The sequence below is a fragment of the Lampris incognitus genome, chromosome 4 (genome assembly GCF_029633865.1).
Source record: "Lampris incognitus isolate fLamInc1 chromosome 4, fLamInc1.hap2, whole genome shotgun sequence".
Classification (NCBI taxonomy): Eukaryota; Metazoa; Chordata; class Actinopteri; order Lampriformes; family Lampridae; genus Lampris; species Lampris incognitus.
In genome coordinates this window covers 18,260,159-18,281,170 of record NC_079214.1, presented here as the reverse complement: position 1 = coordinate 18,281,170, position 21,012 = coordinate 18,260,159, and the positions used below count along the sequence as shown (strand labels likewise).

The 21,012-nt window shown below is 45.8% G+C and overlaps 1 protein-coding gene across 1 annotated transcript in view; it reads right to left on the bottom strand.

The window, feature by feature from the left end:
• The window catches only part of igdcc4 (immunoglobulin superfamily, DCC subclass, member 4), a 99,464-nt gene extending 80,519 nt beyond the window's left edge, over positions 1-18,945 (bottom strand). Inside the window, exon 1 of the mRNA XM_056279287.1 lies at positions 18,876-18,945. Within this exon, the coding sequence (XP_056135262.1) occupies positions 18,876-18,945 (70 nt within the window). The remainder of the gene's footprint in view (positions 1-18,875) is intronic.
• Positions 18,946-21,012: the final 2,067 nt, after the last annotated feature.

The window sequence follows — 21,012 nt, the reverse complement described above, 5'->3', positions numbered from 1 at the left end:
GCTCTTTATGGTGCTCCGTCAGCAGTCTGAAGTGGATGTGAAGAAAAGGACGTGCGCAGGGGCGATTCTAGGATCAGAGCTTTAGGGGTGCTGAGCACCCCCAAAAATGGGCTAGAAACGCCTATGGACGTGCGTGTACACGCACTGGGATGGGTGGAAGTTGTCACAGAAAGTTGAACCAGTTCATCTGGACACGGTGATTACTGAGAGAAACGTTTCGTCGCTCATCTAGGTGACCTCTTCCGTCTCAGCTGACTGCAGGCGTCCCCACCCTTATAAACAACACAGTGGCATAACGACCCAAACCAGCGATCGGTTTCATATGCAAATTGCCGTGACCATTAACTAGAGTTACAATGGCCATGTGTACTATTCACAGAGGATTGGGTAATAGCTTCAATCACAGCATAGTAAGATGGTGACAGACGTACCCCCCCCCCTTCGGTTCAGGGATGCTCGTTCCCTCGTCACATAGATGGCCTGTTTGACTCCCCGTTCAAACCAGCGTTCCTCCCTATCAAGGATGTGCACATCCTCATCCTCTTGGCCAGCGTCTGTTTGGTTTTCCCCAATGTCACGGCGATCCTCCTGGCACTTCTGGGCGACACGGTGGCGCAGTGGTCAGTGCTGTCACCTCGCAGCAGGAAGGTCCTGGGTTCGAGCCCCGGGGTTGTACAACCTTTGGGGGGAGGGGGTCGTCCTCTGTGTGGAGTTTGCATGTTCTCCCCCGTGTCTGCGGTGGGTTGTTTCCGGTTTCCCCCACCATCAAAAAGACACGTGTTAGGGTTAATACTCCTGTCTGTGCCCCAGACCGAGGCAGGGCAGGGCGGGACGAACGAACTGGAGCTGGTCCCCGGGCGCTGCTCCTAGCTACACAGCTAATGTGGAGCGCGGTTTCCCCACGGGGATCAGTAAAGTAGCTCACAATCAAAGAAGAAAAAAAAATCAAACAACTTAACAGCGTGCACTGTTTGTGCCGGGGGGGACTCGATCCTTGGGGCGGACAAATTTCCGTTTTGGGGTTTGAAAGCAACTGAGACGCGATGTTTGGAAAATACGCGTCTCAACTGTTCCGACGCTCCCGCCACATACGGGATCACCGCTGGTTTACGCTTACACACACAGCTGCTGTCCCTCTCCTCCCCGGGAGAGGGTCAAACTCACGCCTATACGGACCAGGGAGAGGGTCAAACGGACCAGGCCTATACGGAGCAAGGAGAGGGTCAATCTGACCGGGCCTATACGGACCAGGGAGAGGGTCAAACTCACGCCTATACGGACCAGGGAGAGGGTCAAACTCACGCCTATACGGACCAGGGAGAGGGTCAAACTCACGCCTATACGGACCGGGGAGAGGGTCAAACGGACCGGGCCTATACGGACCAGGGAGAGGGTCAAACTCACGCCTATACGGACCAGGGAGAGGGTCAAACTCACGCCTATACGGACCAGGGAGAGGGTCAAACTCACGCCTATACGGACCAGGGAGAGGGTCAAACTCACGCCTATACACTCAGGGAGAGGGTCATACTCACGCCTATACGGACCAGGGAGAGGGTCAAACTCACGCCTATACGGACCGGGGAGAGGGTCAAACTCACGCCTATACGGACCGGGGAGAGGGTCAAACTCACGCCTATACAGACCAGGGAGAGGGTCAAACTCACGCCTATACGGACCAGGGAGAGGGTCAAACTCACGCCTATACGGACCAGGGAGAGGGTCAAACTCACGCCTATACACTCAGGGAGAGGGTCAAACTCACGCCTATACGGACCAGGGAGAGGGTCAAACTCACGCCTATACGGACCAGGGAGAGGGTCAAACTCACGCCTATAAGGACCAGGGAGAGGGTCAAACTCACGCCTATACGGACCAGGGAGAGGGTCAAACTCACGCCTATACGGACCGGGGAGAGGGTCAAACTCACGCCTATAAGGACCAGGGAGAGGGTCAAACTCACGCCTATGCGGACCAGGGAGAGGGTCAAACTCACGCCTATACGGACCGGGGAGAGGGTCAAACTCACGCCTATACGGACCAGGGAGAGGGTCAAACTCACGCCTATGCGGACCGGGGAGAGGGTCAAACTCACGCCTATACGGACCAGGGAGAGGGTCAAACTCACGCCTATACGGACCAGGGAGAGGGTCAAACTCACGCCTATGCGGACCGGGGAGAGGGTCAAACTCACGCCTATAAGGACCAGGGAGAGGGTCAAACTCACGCCTATATGGACCGGGGAGAGGGTCAAACTCACGCCAATGCGGACCGGGGAGAGGGTCAAACTCACGCCTATACGGACCAGGGAGAGGGTCAAACTCACGCCTATAAGGACCAGGGAGAGGGTCAAACTCACGCCTATACGGACCAGGGAGAGGGTCAAACTCACGCCTATACGGACCGGGGAGAGGGTCAAACTCACGCCTATACGGACCAGGGAGAGGGTCAAACTCACGCCTATGCGGACCGGGGAGAGGGTCAAACTCACGCCTATACGGACCAGGGAGAGGGTCAAACTCACGCCTATGCGGACCGGGGAGAGGGTCAAACTCACGCCTATACGGACCAGGGAGAGGGTCAAACTCACGCCTATACGGACCAGGGAGAGGGTCAAACTCACGCCTACAAGGACCAGGGAGAGGGTCAAACTCACGCCTATATGGACCGGGGAGAGGGTCAAACTCACGCCTATGCGGACCGGGGAGAGGGTCAAACTCACGCCTATACGGACCAGGGAGAGGGTCAAACTCACGCCTATGCGGACCGGGGAGAGGGTCAAACTCACGCCTATAAGGACCAGGGAGAGGGTCAAACTCACGCCTATGCGGACCGGGGAGAGGGTCAAACTCACGCCTATACGGACCGGGGAGAGGGTCAAACTCACGCCTATGCGGACCTGGGAGAGGGTCAAACTCACGCCTATGCGGACCGGGGAGAGGGTCAAACTCACGCCTATACGGACCAGGGAGAGGGTCAAACTCACGCCTATGCGGACCTGGGAGAGGGTCAAACTCACGCCTATATGGACCAGGGAGAGGGTCAATGCCGCAAAGCCTGTGCCTCGTATACTTGTTAAAACTCTCATTCATTCCCAGCGGCTAAATGTTAACACATAACATGTTGTGTTATCAGACAGGCAAAAGCTCTTACATGTGAGCATGTCATGTCACATGTTAATATGTGTACACTAATTAACATGTTAGAATACATGTGTACACGTTATCTTACTCGTCCACATTTAATTTTGACCCTTTTCACCCACCATACACACACACACACACATGCATAGTTGCCGACACACTTGTATGTGTTTGCACATGCAGATGCATGTATTTACATACACACTAATACACAGTCACTAACACACAAAAACGCACAAAAAGACACTCAAACTGTTAGGAAAAATCCATAATAATTTTTTTTACTGGGATGTGTGCTCCACTGTACAATAATACATCTCCAGGAGCCTTGCCTTTTTTTAAAGTTTTTAAAACTTTTTCTTGTTAACTTTTCCAAGTTTATAAAGTGCTCCACGCGGTCAGCGGTGATAAAGGTTCTGCAGAGTTCTAAGACGTGTTGTTATTCCATCTCCAGCGCTGCTGTGAGTCATTCTAGCATGTCAACAGCTGCCGTGTCAGATGTTCACCATTCCAGCTGTGTTCCCTCCTCAAAGCCTGCAGCAGTGTCTCTTGCACCCAGCCATTTAACTGCACAGTGCTCACAGAGCCCTTATCCGGACACATGCACATACAGTACTCGCACCACCGTCACTTACTCTGTCATGAATCAATTTATTCTTCATCATGTGTCTGGGGAGTGAAGAGAGGACCGATTTTACAAATGCACTAACAGACGGACCCCGACACCCACATGCAGACTACAGCTGCATGCCCAATGGAGAAGAAGAAAAAAGTATTCACGTTGCAATATTGATAACTGCTATTTCCAAATTGCAAATATTTGTCATTTTTGCTTGTAGGGAAGGGCGACTCAGACAGCTCTCTGACCGGGTGTTCTGGTTCTGGTGCTGTGTATGACCCCTGGCCTGCAGGTCAAGTTGAAATTTGGGGAAAATGTTTCAGTTTGTACATTCCTAAAGCTCCTAAAGGACTCTTAGTGGCGTGTTATGAGTGAAAACACACACAGTCAGTCAGTCACAGTCACACATAACCGTTGAGTTCTTGGAAAGATCACACTCTGATCCTTTTCCCACAATCAGCAGAGCAACAAAAGGTAGACAAAATTAAAGATTAAAAGGGAGCGAGGAGGGGGAGAAAAACAGTGTTGCTACATATGTGCATAAATGAGAATGAGCGAGCGAGTGAGCGAGAGACAGACAGACAGACAGACAGACAGACAGACAGACAGACAGACAGACAGACAGACAGACAGACAGACAGACAGACAGTCAGAGAGAGACAGACAGACAGAGAGAGAGGGAGAGAGCATTTTATAAATTTTAAAACAAGACTTTATTTAACAGAAAAAATTATCAAAAAAACAGACTTGAAGTCTTTCTAAACATATAAACAATATTTGTCAAATTACAAACACTCAACATGTATCTTTTAACTATCCCAAAAACCATCATTCAACAACAACTCAAGGCATAAAAAACAGGGAAGACCCCTTTTATCCGAGCTCTGCAGCAAAGACCAGCTCATCCTTCATGGTGGAACACAGCAGCCCTTCATAACCCCACAACGCTGTGAATGTGTCCACATCTTTCACTGCTTTGTAATAATCTAAATCTACTCTTATCCTGGCCTTGACTCTTATCCTGGCCTCTAGAGAAAGAGAGAGAGAGAGAGAGAGAGAGAGAGAGAGAGAGAGGGAGCGAGAGGGAGAGTGAGAGAGAGAGAGTGAGAGAGAGAGAGAGAGAGAGAGAGAGAGGGAGCGAGAGGGGGGGAGAGGGAGAGCAAGAGAGGTCGGGAGGTCCCCCTCCCAGTTTCTGATGCCTGCTGCTCTATGTACAGTTCTCATTCATCCAAAGTCTGGCCTCCTCCAATCACAGAGCCGTGTTCCTGTATGCTATGCACAGGGCCTCTCAGCAGCATGGGGTTAGGGGCCTCCGCATGTCTATGTCAAGCCCCAGGGCCACATCCACGGGTTAACAAAGCTAGCAACAAAATCAACATAGGTGCTCTGGTGCTCCGACTCAGAATAACCCAGCACAATAAACGTACAGTAGTTAGCAAGTGGTGAAATCAGAGCTGCGGGGTAATAATGACATTGGGAGTTTGACAACACACACACACACACACACACACACACGGTACAAGGACAACAGCACAAGACAACAAGACTTCAGGCACATGACACGAGAGGCCAGAATGATGAATGAGACTCTGTATCTCTGTGTGGAACAACTATATACAAATAAACAGAGCTGTAAATGTCAAAATTTGCAGATCCTCTTACGCCGAGGCTCCATTCAGTCAAGTCTTTTCTACTAATGCGTCTCGTGCTTAGCCGAAGCTCACATGGGCCCCGATCCATTCCACCCATTCAGACATGTTGTGTTTGTGGCTTGAGCAACAGGGCCATTTCTCTGCACCGCGTCCACCTACTCTCAGACCGCCTTCGCCCCACATGCAGCGACCTTTCCCCCTCCCCCTTTACTGCCCCATTCTCCATGGCCAGCTCCCATGCTACTCTTCCCTGGTCATGTGATGTGAGCGGACAGCATTGTGGAATGGAAGGAATGTGATCGCATGTCACGTTACCGAATGAGCACCGCCGGGGAGAGACCGCAGCTTCAGACGTATACAGGGGTGCGCACATCAGCCAAGCATGCATTAATGCAACACACACACACACACACACACACACACACACACACACACACAAGCATACAGCCATGCAAAGCTGCAACAGCAGGTTTCACAACTTGCAGGACACCCGGTGTTACTGTGACAGCCAGCTAAGTGCTTTCCTCCCTCTGAGCTTTTGACAAGCTTATCACACAAATTATTGATCCAGCGTGATTGATCAGTATTTAAGTGTTTACTTGTTGCAGGGCCACCGACGCCACCACAAAAATCCCCGGGGCAAGGGCTAGGAAATGTCCATTTTAGTCTTATATCTTTAATTTCCTGAGGTAAAGGTGTCTTATTGTACGGTTGTTTTCTTTGCTTAAAGACCCTGATGACTTCAACCTTAATGTTCCTCTACTAATTAATACTAGAATGAATACGCTGCGGGTCTGCCCATATCTTTTAGAGTATATTCCTACTGGGGAGACAAGCTTACAGGACAGACAGGATGAGCTCTGACTGGCACTTCCGTTTTACCCTGACTTGGATATAAACAAACAAACTCACCAAAGTCAAACACAAAGCTCGCAAAGGGTAAAGATCAGGAAATCTTTGAGGCCATGAATTTTGCAAACCAGGAGACACCAAAAAGAAAAACTAATCTGTGCAATAACGTAAACATATACAGAGAGCAAATGATTAATTGAAATGGATTTAAAAGCAGACCTGAGAGAAAATAGAGGACTTTCAGTTTTAACAAGGTCAAGACCCCCCCCCCCCAAACTATCACTATGAAACTGCTTATTTGATTTAGTTCAATTTAAAGAATCAACATGTTCACAAACAAAGATCCAAAACACCCTCGCTTGGACAACGTGAGCCTGTTTGCAAGGTGTATATGTACAACACCATGTATTGTACATTTAAACACACATGTTTAATTTACCACTGATGTGTATGAGCAGTTTTCCACTGGCACTGCTTTGTAGCAAATACTTGTACAAAGTGAATGAGAACTGTGCATATAGCAGCAGCCAGGCATCAGGAACTGAGAGGAGGACCCCCCCCCCCTCTCTCTCTTTTGGGATCATAAAAGCTGGCTCATAGAAATTATAATTTAGAAAATAGATCCCCAGAAATTTGGGCTGAGACACATTTTAAACAATGCTAATGACTCCATCTCGGAGCAAAGTGATTTGCAGAATAATATTTGCATGAATATATCATTTACAATAAAACTCATTAAGGGAATGATAATGCAAGAGGAGTAGCCCATAAAGGAGGACCTGCTTACAAAAGGCACGGGTGCAGAATATCTCTCAGCGAACAAATATGCATTAGTGCATAGCTAAGATGGGGAGGGTTGGAAGCGGAAAAGCCTATAGTAGGCTATTGAGAGATTATGTCAGGACCAGGGGGTCCATGAGGGAATACAGAGAATTATGACATCACCCTACCTCTAATCACGTAGTATAATGAATGCTTAGGTACTTGTCTTGGTGGCTTCCATGAAGAGATGTTGACAAGCTACAGTAGAGTTTTGCTATACAGACTTAAACAAATGACACATAGACAATGGGACCTGACTGGAGAAGTAAAGGGACACTCATTGAGACGCAAACATTAGGCAGCACCAGGCAGGGGGGCAGCTGGAAAATAACTGGTGCCATACACCTGAAAACTGATGCTGAAATCGCAGGTGCATAACACTGGACCGGTCCAGAGTAGAGTAACATCTTAGGATAAGCATCAAAATATAAGGTACCTATATCATACTGTGCAAAGAAGAAGGCAGTGTTTGAAGCCTGCCATTAATGAATGCAGAGCACATTAACACAAAATTCACCACTAACTTGAAGGGGCATTTGCGGGAGTCATTTGCAGTTAATCAAACAATTAATTAAGAAAATTGAAATTAACTGAACAGAGAACATGACTCACGAATGACATGTCCAGCAAAAAAACAGTCCTTTGTCTATTCATAATGGCTCAAAACTGATATTGAAACATGTCTAATGTTGCCGCTGTCCCCTCCGATCTCAGATCGTCCTACTGGAAGTATTCAGGCAACTTAACTTTAAGTAAATCAAAGATACGTTGAGTGCACATTTACTTGTTTAAATTTGTATAAAATGACTGATCTTCCTCTCAGGCAATACGAATCATTAATGCAAATTCTTACATATCTTTACATCTGTTTTATTTAACCTGTGAAATAGACTTTGCCCAGGGGCACACTGGAAATGTGCGAGGAATAAATGGTTGACTTTACTGAATGCTCAGACACTATATCTTTTTTACTAATAAAAAAACCCCCCCAATAAACATTGCCCTCTTGTAACTATGGCGCAGTTTTCGACGAGTTTAACATGAATATTATTTCACAATAGCCAAACTGAAACGACCTTGTCTGACCCGAACAATTGTAAAGACATGTCAATGTTATGAAAAAATAAATGAGTTTGAGCAATTTATACATACATATACTAGTATGCACTCTTTTCGCTGCTGAAATGCAGAGGGGCTTGCTAGCTAGTATGTTAGTGAACAAATCATGTTCATACTACTAGCCTCATAATGTCACAACCGAATATAGAAAATAAGATATCAAGTTAAGCCAGGGGTCGGGAATCTGACCCTATCGCTGTAAATGGAAGCAAATTAGCGTCAGTTAAAGAAAAAAAAGAAAAAAGGAAATGGAATGAACAAGACTGTGATCGGTATGTAGTGTAGTGTTTCAAAAAGTCTCCAAATGACCTGCAGTTTGTGTGACACTGCACTGACAGCAACTGGAAATGCATGCAGTTTCTTCACTCTTTCACATGGAAACTGCTTTTGCTTCATCAGTGATAGCACATATATATAATTTTATGGGCTAACATTAAAGCCACTAATGATGAGATAAAGTAACATTTTATTCATTTAGGTGATGAAGTGCTGTAGGAGCAGAGATATTTCTTTTGTTCTTTTTTGCTTGTCCATTAAAAACTAGGCAGCATGCTTGTACAAACACACACAGAGACACTCACACTTTCTCAGCATTCATTTGATCGCGATGGGCTCACTGAAGTTGACATATTTTCATTTGATCTTTGGAATGGGAAAAAAAAGCTCTTTGTTTGTGGATCTGATGCAGCGATGCCCCTTGACCTCAAATCCTCTCCACCAACTCTCCCGTCAATTCGTCCCTGTCCCAGTGCAACGCCCAGCCCCCACTCACCAGCTTTAGTTCCCACAATAACCCCACAACCACCACCACCCACAACATTCCTGTTCCACTTTCTGAACCTTACATAAAACACACACACACAGACCCATACACGCACATACACACACTCGCACAGTCAGATGGTCACCCTCATTGTCTGGCTTTGATTGATAACCTTTATGGTAAGTTAATAATAGGTAAATAATAACAGGTGATACTACATGAAAACATCTTTTTTTTTAATCTGATGCTCAGTTCCACTTCAACTATCAACAACTAAGGAATTACTTAAGATGTGGATATTCTTTTACAGCAAAGTTCAGAGAAAAAGTTTTATCAACTCAAATAATGTATTGTTATATTTTGATTTGATACTGCAGGGTGACAGTTGTTGGATACAAGGTGTCCTTTCACCCAGTAAAACTGGTACAAACAGGCATGGCCTTGTGCTTTTAAGGTACAAACTGAATGACTATGTGTAGTGCCAAATTGCAGTAATTAAAATGTCAAAGCAAATCTTAGCTCATTGTAGAAACTTATTTCAATGTACCTCTCATCATAGCCAAATATCAGCTTTGTAACAACATACATTATTTTAGCTTTTATTTGAAAAGCTTGAGCAGACACAAATATAGGCTAACACTCACACAGACATACAGGATAACATCAACATAAAATATACACGTTGAAATCAATTCTGGAACTAACTGGTAACCAATGGAGGCTTTTAAGGTCTGGAGTGATGTGATAAAGATGTCAAGTGTAAATACATACACATATATGAGCTGCTATGTTCTGACCACATGTTAATTGTCTGATGGATTGTAATGAAGAACAAGAGAAAAGTGGATATAATCATCCAATTTCATTGAAATGAAGGCATGCAATGTTATTTCTGAGTCAGACAGACAGAAAATGTCTTATTATATACTTACAAGGAAACAGAACATTTCTCTTTTATTTATATAAATATGCCCCCTGAATGTCAGATTGCATCTATGATCACCCCAGGATTTCTGACCTGAGCATTGCTCTTCGAAGTTAGGCTCAACAAATGCAGGGGTTTTCTGTCTATGTGTTCTTAGTCCTTCAGTGTTGCATTTCAGTGTTATCACTTCTGACTTAGAAAAAATGTTTCAGACATTCCTGAATTTATATCCTCAATACACTGAGTCCATAAGATTCAGATACTAAGAGATAAGGAGATGTAAAGTTGCACCCTGATAATATTACTGAGAGGAAGCATATCAATATTAAACAATAGGGATCCAAGAATAGACCCCTGTGGGACGCCACAAATATCATTTTTAGAGCAGAATACCAAATCCACTTTTAAGCCATTATGGGAATGGTGCACTACTTTGAGATGAACAGGTGGTTACATGTTAATGGAAGGAGACCACTTTCCTAATCAAGGGCAACATATTTAATGAATTGAAAGCAAATTCAGCCGGAAAGTTTCACAATATGGTTCGAGATATGGACACTCAAACCCATGGGTAGTGGAAAGCTCAGTATAGAAATTGGTGTATTCTAGAAGTGGGCATAACCTACCTCCTACGATTCCATGCTGGGCCCCTATTTTTACTGAACATAGAGATCCAATTGGTAAATTTGAATACATTAGCTGCCCAGTGATAATGGGTAAGACTGAGTAAGCCTAAACAACTTACCAATTTGGGATTCTCTTAAGTAGACTTTCTGCATCCTTGGGCTGGGTTTATCTACTACTACTTTCGGCTGCTCCCGTTAGGGGTCGCCACAGCGGATCATCCGTTTCCATTTCTTCCTGTCTTCTGCGTCTTCCTCTGTCACACCAGCCACCTGCATGTCTTCCCTCACCACATCCATAAACCTCCTCTTTGGCCTTCCTCTTCTCCTCTTCCCTGGCAGCTCCATATTCAGCATCCTTCTCCCAATATACTCAGCATCTCTCCTCCACACATGTCCAAGCCATCTCAATCTTGCCTCTCTTGCTTTGTCTCCAAACCGTCCAACCTGAGCGGTCCCTCTAATATAATCGTTCCTAATCCTGTCCTTCTTCGTTACTCCCAGTGAAAATCTTAGCATCTTCAACTCTGCCACCTCCAGCTCCGCCTCCTGTCTTTTCGTCAGTGCCACTGTCTCCAAACCATATAACATAGCTGGTCTCACAACCATCTTGTAAACCTTCCCTTTAACTCTTGCTGGTACCCTTCTGTCGCAAATCACTCCTGACACACTTCTCCACCCACTCCAACCTGCCTGCACTCTCTTTTTCACCTCTCTACTGCACTCCCCGTTACTTTGGACAGTTGACCCCAAGTATTTAAACTCAGATGTCTTTGTCACCTCCACTCCTTGCATCCTGACCATTCCACTGTCCTCTCTCTCATTCACGCATAGGTATTCCGTCTTGCTCCTACTGACTTTCATTCCTCTTCTCTCTAGTGCATACCTCCACCTCTCCAGGCTCTCCTCAACCTGCACCCTACTCTCACTACAGATCACAATGTCATCCGCGAACATCATCGTCCATGGAGACTCCTGCCTGATCTTGTCCGTCAACCTGTCCATCACCATTGCAAACAAGAAAGGGCTAAGAGCCGATCCTTGATGTAATCCCACCTCCACCTTGAACCCATCCGTCATTCCAACCGCACACCTCACCATTGTCACACTTCCCTCATACGTATCCTGCACCACTCCTACATACTTCTCTGCAACTCCTGACTTCCTCATACAATACCACACCTCCTCTCTCGGTACTCTGTCATAAGCTTTCTCTAAATCTACAAAGACACAATGCAACTCTTTCTGGCCTTCTCTATACTTCTCAATCAACATTCTCAAAGCAAACATCGCATCTGTGGTGCTCTTTCGTGGCATGAAACCATACTGCTGCTCGCTGATCGTCACCTCTCCTCTTAACCTAGCTTCTATTACTCTTTCCCAAATCTTCATGCTGTGGCTGATCAACTTTATACCTCTGTAGTTGTTACAGTTCTGCACGTCGCCCTTGTTCTTGAAAATCGGTACCAGTATGCTTCTTCTCCACTCCTCAGGCATCCTCTCACTTTCCAGGATTGTGTTAAACAATCTAGTTAGAAACTCCACTGCCATCTCTCCTAAACATCTCCATGCCTCCACAGGTATGTCATCAGGACCAACTGCCTTTCCATTCTTCATCCTCTTCATAGCTGCCCTCACTTCCTCCTTGCTAATCCGCTGAACTTCCTGATTCACTATCCCTACATCATCCAACCTTCTCTCTCTCTCATTTTCTTCATTCATCAGCCCCTCAAAGTATTCCTTCCACCTTCTTAGCACACTCTCCTCGCTTGTCAGCACTTTTCCATCTCTATCCTTGATCGCCCTAACTTGCTGCACATCCTTTGCAGCTTGGTCCCTCTGTCTAGCCAATCGGTACAAGTCCTTTTCTCCTTCCTTAGTGTCTAATCTGTCATACAACTCACCATACGCATTTTCCTTTGCCTTTGCCACCTCTCTCTTTGCTTTACGCTGCATCTCCTTGTACTCCTGTCTACTTTCTTCATCTCTCATACTTCATACTCATCACTCTGTCTGACACTCTCTTCACCTCCAGCACGCTCTTGACATACTCTTCCTTCAGAATTACCCCTACCCCATTTCTCCTCCCATTCACACCATGGTAGAAGAGTTTGAACCCACCTCCGATACTCCTGGCCTTACTCCCCTTCCACCTGGTCTCTTGCACACACAGTATGCCTACCTTTCTTCTTTCCATCATGTCAGCCAGCTCTAATCAGCTGTCAATCAGCAGTTGACATTGACATGTATTTTTCAATTGAAGCCTGAAAAACTGAGAGAAAAAAAACCCCGAATATCTCTATGTTAGAAAAAAATTCAGTTCTCTTCACCAAACACATTTTGTATGATCATTTTATACACGGATATGGGAGCCTTAATGCACGGGCTTAAGTCCCCGGGCCCCGGGCTCTGACCAAGGACCAAGGACCTCACGAGACACGTTTTCCCAAGTGGGTTGTCAGAGCCCGCTTGGTGATGTGCTTTTACACGGCTGAGTCCAATCAGCAGGTGGTTTTTTGGGGCTTTTTTTTTGGTGCAATTTTCGTCCTTTTTATTCTGCTAATGATAATGGTCTGCGTCCTTGGAAATTCAACTCGGTAAATAATAACCTGCGAAGCGCAATTCAAAGCAAGTACAAATAGGAACTGGCAGATGGAGTTGGGTCATATGCATGTTCTTGTTGCACTGATTTCAGACAAGTTTCATAAAACAGGGCAATGACTAAATGACAATTAAGACATCTTTAGTGGTTGCTGTCCGATCGATTGGTGCTGAAAAACAACATAAATTCATAAATCATAAGAGAACTAGAACTCAAAACTGTATGTGCAGTTGTGCACCCTGATCATTTAATAGCATAGCACCTGTTTGTTCATTTGGAGGCTGCAAGCGGAGGCGTTCCTCTCTGGCACAATCAGATTTTTCTTTTCTTTTTTTTGTCACATCGTGTCAGGCAGCAGTTCAGCCTGTCTTTGCAGCGTATTGCTTAGAAAAGATCTCAAGGTGATTTATTTTGTTTAATTGAAGAAGAGTAGCCTATAGGCTTTATTGTTTCAGAAATTAGATTTTCACATTAATACACGGGCAAATTGGCAGTGTTAGAATCTTTCGTTTGCAAAGATGACAAATTACTTCATTTAGGTCCTTCCACATACCGGTTCCATCCCAAATAGGGGATTTTGTATTAAGGCGCCTATGTACACGGACTGTTGATAATGCCTTCTGCAACTGCTGTGCTCGAGTTCATCTCAAAGGTGCTCAGTGGGACTGATATCTGAGACTGTAGGGCCAGGTCATTAATGTAATTTCATCTGAATGTTCCTTGAGGCATTACATGATGATTCTTGCATGATAAGAAGGAGCAAGATCTTCTTGAAAATACTCAACTCTTTGGGGGTACATGATGGCCATGAATGGATGAATCTGCTGTGCTATGATGCTAAGGTATAATCTAGTATCAAGGCATCAATCTACATGTATTAATGGCCCCAGTGTATGCTAGCTGAGTGCCCCCCCCCCAATCTATTACACCTCCACCTCTGGATGATGGGCCATGATCGCCTCATGTTGTTCACGCCATACCCCGAGTCTACCATCATCGTGGTAGTGTTGGAACCACGATCCATCAGACCAGACAGCCTTTTTCCAGTGATCAACAGTCAAGCGATGTTTCTTAGCCCGCTGCAAATGCCTGAGTGTCTAGTGCTATTATCCATTCATTGTACACCTTTGAGATTGCTGCCTTCAGAAAGCCCAGCAACCCTTCAGTCTTGGCAATGCTTCAATCCCGCTCTCTAGCACCCACAATCATGCCTTTTTCAAATTTGGTTACATCATGCTTTAAACCCATTCTCTATTACCCTTTCAGCAAGTGGGAAAATGGAGTTGCTGTTGCATGCACCTACCTATTTGTGTAGTAACACATATGCAAAGGGAAGGGAGGGCCCACTTCTGCAGGGGCATTGTTTCTATTTTTGTTTATGTATAACACAACATGCCATTATGGCTATTCAGGGTTAGCACGGTGTTAACACGCTCGACCTTACATGCGCTACCTTGTCATGACTATTAGCTCCATGGTTATCCATTTTATTTATTTGTAAATCCTTTTAAAATGATTAAAAAAAAGTCCTGGTAAAAATACCTTGAAAGCTATCCCAACAGATATGACATATTCTATTTGTGCATGTCAGACACAATTTGCAACACTTCTCATGAAACACACCCACTTCTACCAACTGACGCATAACTCATGGCTTGTTCTGTGTAAACTCAACACTAGCCTACTCCACAGTAGGCAGCAGAAGGAGACTCATTGAGGTCCTTGATATTAGCGAGTGCTAAAAATGCACAAAAGAATGCCTGAGTATACACCAAATGAGCAACACACACACACACACAAATTGCTTTCCTACAATTCATCTTCTTTTGAGGTCAGTCTAGTGCCACATTGTCCTCAAGAGGCCATTTGAATTTGAAATGACAATTTGAATGCAACCTTGCAAAAATCACAAAAGAGGATATGATGAAGATGATATGGAGATGATAATCAAATAGACTAATGACAAAAGTTTTCCTCCTGTCCTAGACACACACACATACATACACTCACTCTCTCTCTCTCTCTCTCTCTCTCTCTCTCTCTCTCTCTCTCTCTCTCTCTCTCTCTCTCTCTCTCTCTCTCTCTCTCTCTCTCTCTCTCTCTCTCTCTCTCTCTCAAAATCAGATTCAAATTTATTGCCAAGTAGTTCAAGAAGATAGGAATTGTTCTTGGTATGTTGGTGCAAGAGGGAAAATTAATGGTATATAGTAAAGATAAAAGTTAAAAGAATGGTAAAATATCTGTACAAGATAAAATAAAAAATAAATAAAAATAAGGTGCAATAAGGTGCAATAATGGGGAAACACTAGGAATATGACAAGTACTCTACAAAATGTTAAATGAGAATTTTAAATAATAATTTATCTACAGAATAAAGTCATTGGTGGAATAAGAATTATTTACAGAGTAGTGCGGGCTTTATGCAGAAGTGTCCATGTACAAAGGGCACAAAAGGGCAGATGGATATAGATATTTATATTGCACTGTTTGTGCATGTGAGCGTGTGTGCATGTGTGTAAGTGTGTGTCATGTTTTGGTGTGATGTGGAGAGAGGAACAAAGGGGGTGAGGGGGGGCAGTGTGAGTATCTGTGGGTGTCTGGGGGCTTGTTGGAAAGGCCTACTGCTGTAGGGAAGAAGCTGTTCTTGTGGCGCGAGGTTGTGGTTTTTTATAGACCTTAGCCTCTTGCCAGAGGGGAGTTTTTTGAAGAGACCGTGACCTGGCTAGGAAGAGTCGACCATGATCTTTCCTGCTCGCCTCAGTGTCCTTGAGGCGTACAGGTCCTGGAGGGTTAGCAGGTTGCAGCATCTCAGCAGAGTGAATGATGTGCTGTAGTCTGCCCTTATCCTTGGCAGTGGCAGCAGCATACCAGATAGTGATGGAGGAGGAGAGTGTGAAATTGCACCATCATTGGTTCTGGCAGGTTGAACTTCTTCAGCTGCCGCAGGAAGTACAACCTCTGCTGTTACTTCTTGGTGAGGGAGCTGATGTTCAACTCCCACTTGAGGTCCTGGGTGTTGATGGTGCCCAGGAAGCTGAAGGTTTCCAAAGTGTCAACTGCAGAGACACACAGGGTGATGGGGGTGGGTGGGGCTAAGTTCTTTCTGAAGTTCACAACCATCTCCATTGTCTTTAGAGCATTGAACTCAAAGTTGTTTTGGCTGCACCAGGACACCAGATGGTCAGTCTCCCACCTGTAGGCAGACTCATCCCTACCAGAAATGAGCCCAGTGAAGGTGGTGTCATCAGCAAACTTCAGGAGCTTGACTGACTGGTGACTCGGGGTATAGCTGTTTGTACACGGGGAGAAGAGTAGAGTGGAAAAGGACACAGCCTTGACGGGAACCAGTGCTGATGGTCCCGGAGTCAGAGACATGTTTCCCCAGCTTCTTGTGCTGCTTCCTGTCAGATAGGAAGTCGATAATCCACCTGCAGGTGGAGTCAGGCACATGCAGCTGGGAGAGTTTATCCTGCAGCAGATCCGGATGATGGTGCTGAAGGCAGTGCTGAAATTCAAAAACAATAATCTGCTTTTGGTTCCTGCAGAGTTCAGGTACTGGAGGATGAAGTGGAGCACCATGCTTACTGCATCATCCAGAGACCCGTTGGCTCAGGAGGTGATCTGCGGCGGGTCCAGGAGTGGGTCAGTGATGGTTTTAAGGTGGGACAGTACAAAGCGCTCAAAAGACTTAATCACCACAGAGGTCAGCGCAACAGGTCTGTAGTCATTGACTCCTGTGGTCCTTGTTTTTTTTGGGGGGGGATGACGCTAGAGGTCTTGAAGCAGGCTGGTATGTGGTATGTCTCCAGTGAGGTGTTAAAAATGTCTGTGAACACCGGAGACAGCTGATCGGCACAGTGCTTCAGGATGGAGGGGGAGACAGGGTCTGGTCCAGCTGCTTTGCGAGGGTTATGTCTCTTGAACAGCCTGTTAACGTCCCTCTCCAGGATGGAGAGAGTCGTCATTGTGGTAGGGGAGGAGGGGGCCTCTAAGGTGGGCAGTTGTGCAGAGGCCCGGGCCCCTGCTGAGGCAGAGGAGGAGGGGCTGGTGGTCAGGAGCTGGTGGGTGGAGTCACGGTCTCTCTCTCTCTCTCTCTCTCTCTCTCTCTCTCTCTCTCTCTCTCTCTCTATCTCTCTCTCTCTCTCTCTCTCTCTCTCTCTCTCTCTCTCTCTCTCTCTCTCTCTCTCTCTCTCTCTCTCTTCCCCCCTTCTCTCTCCGTCTCGCTCTCTCTCTCGGTCTCTCTCTCTCTCAATTTCCATACCTTCCAGCACACACTTTCTTCATCTCTCTCTCTCTCTCTCTCTCTCTCTCTCTCTCTCTCTCTCTCTCTCTCTCTCTCTCTCTCTCTCTCTCTCTCTCTCTCTCTCTCTCTCTCTCTCTCTCTCTCTCTCTCTCTCTCTCTCTCTCTCTCTCTCCCTCTCGCTCTCGCTAACACACACACACACACACAGTGACTTCCCATAGTCTTGTTTTATAGCCTTCAGAAAATGATAATGAAAATAGCAGTCACGGTCAAGTAATTACACTTGATAAATACCAGTATGTTAATGCAGTGATGAAGCTTGGTGTATTTACCAGTGTTTTGCATCTAGAGAACAAATCAAGATGTGGCCGCATACTATATGTTGACAGATTCCAACTTATTACCACAGAGAGATCATATGCAAAGACAAGCCACCCATAACTTCTGCATACATCTTATTTATCCTATGTATGTACAACGTATGTTGGCTCTTGATAGACTAACAAGAGCCTAAATCGCCTCAACACGGTGCAAAATACCCTGTCTCTGCCCTGAGGGCTCCGGCAGAGTGTTCTACCTAGTGTACACTGACACTCCGGCTCGTCTCCCAGACTCTATGTCATGTAAATGCTGTGGGTAGTCTCTCACCCACTCGTCTTCGCCTGTGTGTGGGCCGTCTCCGTTTCCCTTCTGGACCGAGAGCCCACCGCAACGTCTGTGAGACTGAACCGCTTTTAGCAGCCGCAGCTCACCCCCAGGTCACATGGCCAGCAACTAGTCTGTCCCAATCATGTGGTAATAAATAACTGGTCCCAAAAAAACCCAGCATAATTCTGGGTGACATTTAATATAGTATCTGCACAGGCTTATCCCATTGGTTTGTTTGTTTTTATAGCCAGTTAGTAAAAATGAGAATATATTGCATGCATATGCACGCGATCTGCCTGCGCTGTTTTAACTGTTACAAAAAGAAAAAAAGAAAAAAAAGTTCTTACGTTTCATTCACCACATTTTAATTGAGCCGGCGGCGGGTCACTCAATTCCACCAGAACAACAAAGAGGAGACCCCAACACTTAACAGTCTCCGGTCCCCCCCGGCTGGATCGCTTCCCCCGGTCCGTTCGAGGACCTCCGGCCGCCCCCGCTGCAACAACGGTCATGCGCCGCTGCCTCCACCGCTGCACGGGATACCACACTTGGCAATAACCGTGCAACTTACAAACAAAGCGCGTCCTGACCGAAAAATGACCGCAAAGAAGAAACGACTCGCAGCCCCTCCGGCCGGGACCGGAGGGGCTGCACAAGGTGAACCCACATGCGGGAGCATATTGCACCGAGCGAGGCAAGGTGAACGTTTCCCCCAAATGAATATCCCACCAATTATACGATCACGACCCAGGTGCACGTACGGATTAGCTGCACTTTATAGGCGAACAAGTCGCTCACTTGAGCGACCTGCACACTTCTCGGCAAAGCGAGCAGACGTATTAAAGCCAAGTAAAGGAGATTTACCTTGCGTGAACGGACCACAGTATGCCAGCGAAAGTAGACAGAACAGCCAGATAGTACTCTCCACCGCCATGAAAAGCCTTTGATTTCCACCAGAGGGGTAAGCAGCGTGTGTGTGCGTGTGTCTGTGCAGCCAGCTATACCGTTATAGTGACATGCATATGCCTGAATTCGCTATTGTCTCCGCCGGTGCGTAAAGAAGTCTTTTCCAGGGTTCGGGTCTCTCTGATTGTGGTCCCCTGTGTTTCCTAACAATGAGGTCGCATTATTCGGGGGAAAGCTGTCGTGTCTCTCGACGCTTCATCGCCATGTTGTGGGCGAATGTTGTGTGTGTTAGCTTCTGATACACACATGCACGTGCACACACACTACGCATATGCGCGTGCACTGGCAGTCGCGCGCGCACACACACATATATATTTATATGTGTGTGATATATATATATATATATATATATAGATAGATAGATAGATAGATAGATAGATAGATAGATAGATAGATAGATAGATAGATAGATAGATAGATAGATAGATAGATAGATAGATAGATAGATAGATAGATAGATAGATAGATAGATAGATACATGTGTGTCTATGTATATTTATTTATTTATTTATTCGCGGACACATACATACATGCACACATTTACCAGGCACAGGCTTGGTTTGCTTTTAAGTTTCGAGTGAAGCCCTGAAAAGCTGTGGCAAACACACCCCTTCCTCTCTTATTTTTGTTCAGCTCCACGCTTTTCAGTAAACTCTTAAGCCCCCAGCCCGAAAGTGGACGTGGTGCAAACCCTCTCACAAAAGCATCTGCCCAAAAGGACGTTTAGTTCCTTACACCCCCTTTTCCTTTTCTCAGAATTCACTCAGAACGTTGCTTACCCCGCCTTCTAATAAGCAATTTTACAAGGGGTTGACAGAAGAAGAAAGAAAGAACAAAAACAAAAACACAAAACGTTCGGTGCACAGATTTTAACACACAAATAGCGTGCTTTGACAGTTCATTTACTAAAGATACTGCATCTGTGCCATCTAAGCAGGATCGATATCATGTGTGTGTCTACACATGCTGATGAGAAAACATTTGTGAGCATGCACAGGCACCAATGTGTATGCAAACCCATGCGTGGGCCAGCACGGCCACATGAATGCTTGTGAGGGGAGAGCAGGTCTGGATAAAAATGGAGACCAGGGATGGCCCATGTGCTCCCTGAGCAAGAACAGGGGAGGGGGAGTGAACAAGGAAAGGGTGGGGTGTGTGCATCCCAGTCAATCAGCTTGCCTCCTGCACCATGTGCTGAGGGACCTGCTGACTTTCGCATACAAACATATAGTGGGAGCCAGCTGGAGCCCAGCCTTCCTGGAGCAGACAAAGACTCGCTCTGCACAGCGCTCGCAGCATCACTGACACCCACAGCATCCTCGTGTACTGTACATCCTGCATACCCTGGTGCATGTTGGGCCGGGGAGGAAAAACATACAGAGGTGCAAGCTTTCGCTGGTCAGACTGAGTTAATATCCTCTCCTGGAAATGCACATGTGCAACACAGCTGGTATTTATTACACTTTAATATGGCAGTAGCAATAAAACAGCTTGCTACCTTGTTTTTCAAAAGATAGGAATCTAGACTCTAGCCATACAAAAATTGTCATATACTTGTGCAAAATGATATTTACAAGCAAATAAGCATATAGGCTGTTGTTTAAGTCATGAGTCATTTTCAATATGCTTCACTGAAGGTTGAATCACTTGCATTGCTTAAATGTGTATAAAATATTCTTTTAGATAGTTAACTCGGCGCTTCTGGGGCCACACATACTCCTTAACCAGCCTGTTGTAGGTTCAAATCCCTCCAGTGCTTCCTCTGCTGAATCTCCCTTGCTTTTCCCACTGTTTCGCTTGACGACAAAAACAGAGAGGATGAGTGAAGTGTCTGCAACCCCTAAAAAAATTGGCTGTTGAATATCAAGAAGCTTCTTTTTTTTCCTTCCCCGAAACGAATAGTGTGTCACAATACAGCATTTCATTGTCTGTCACATGAGGAGGAACACATTACAATTGTAAAGGCGTGAAAAATAAAGGGATTTCCTCTGGTAATGACATTCTGTGTGACTTGTCATTTGCCCCGAGTGTATTC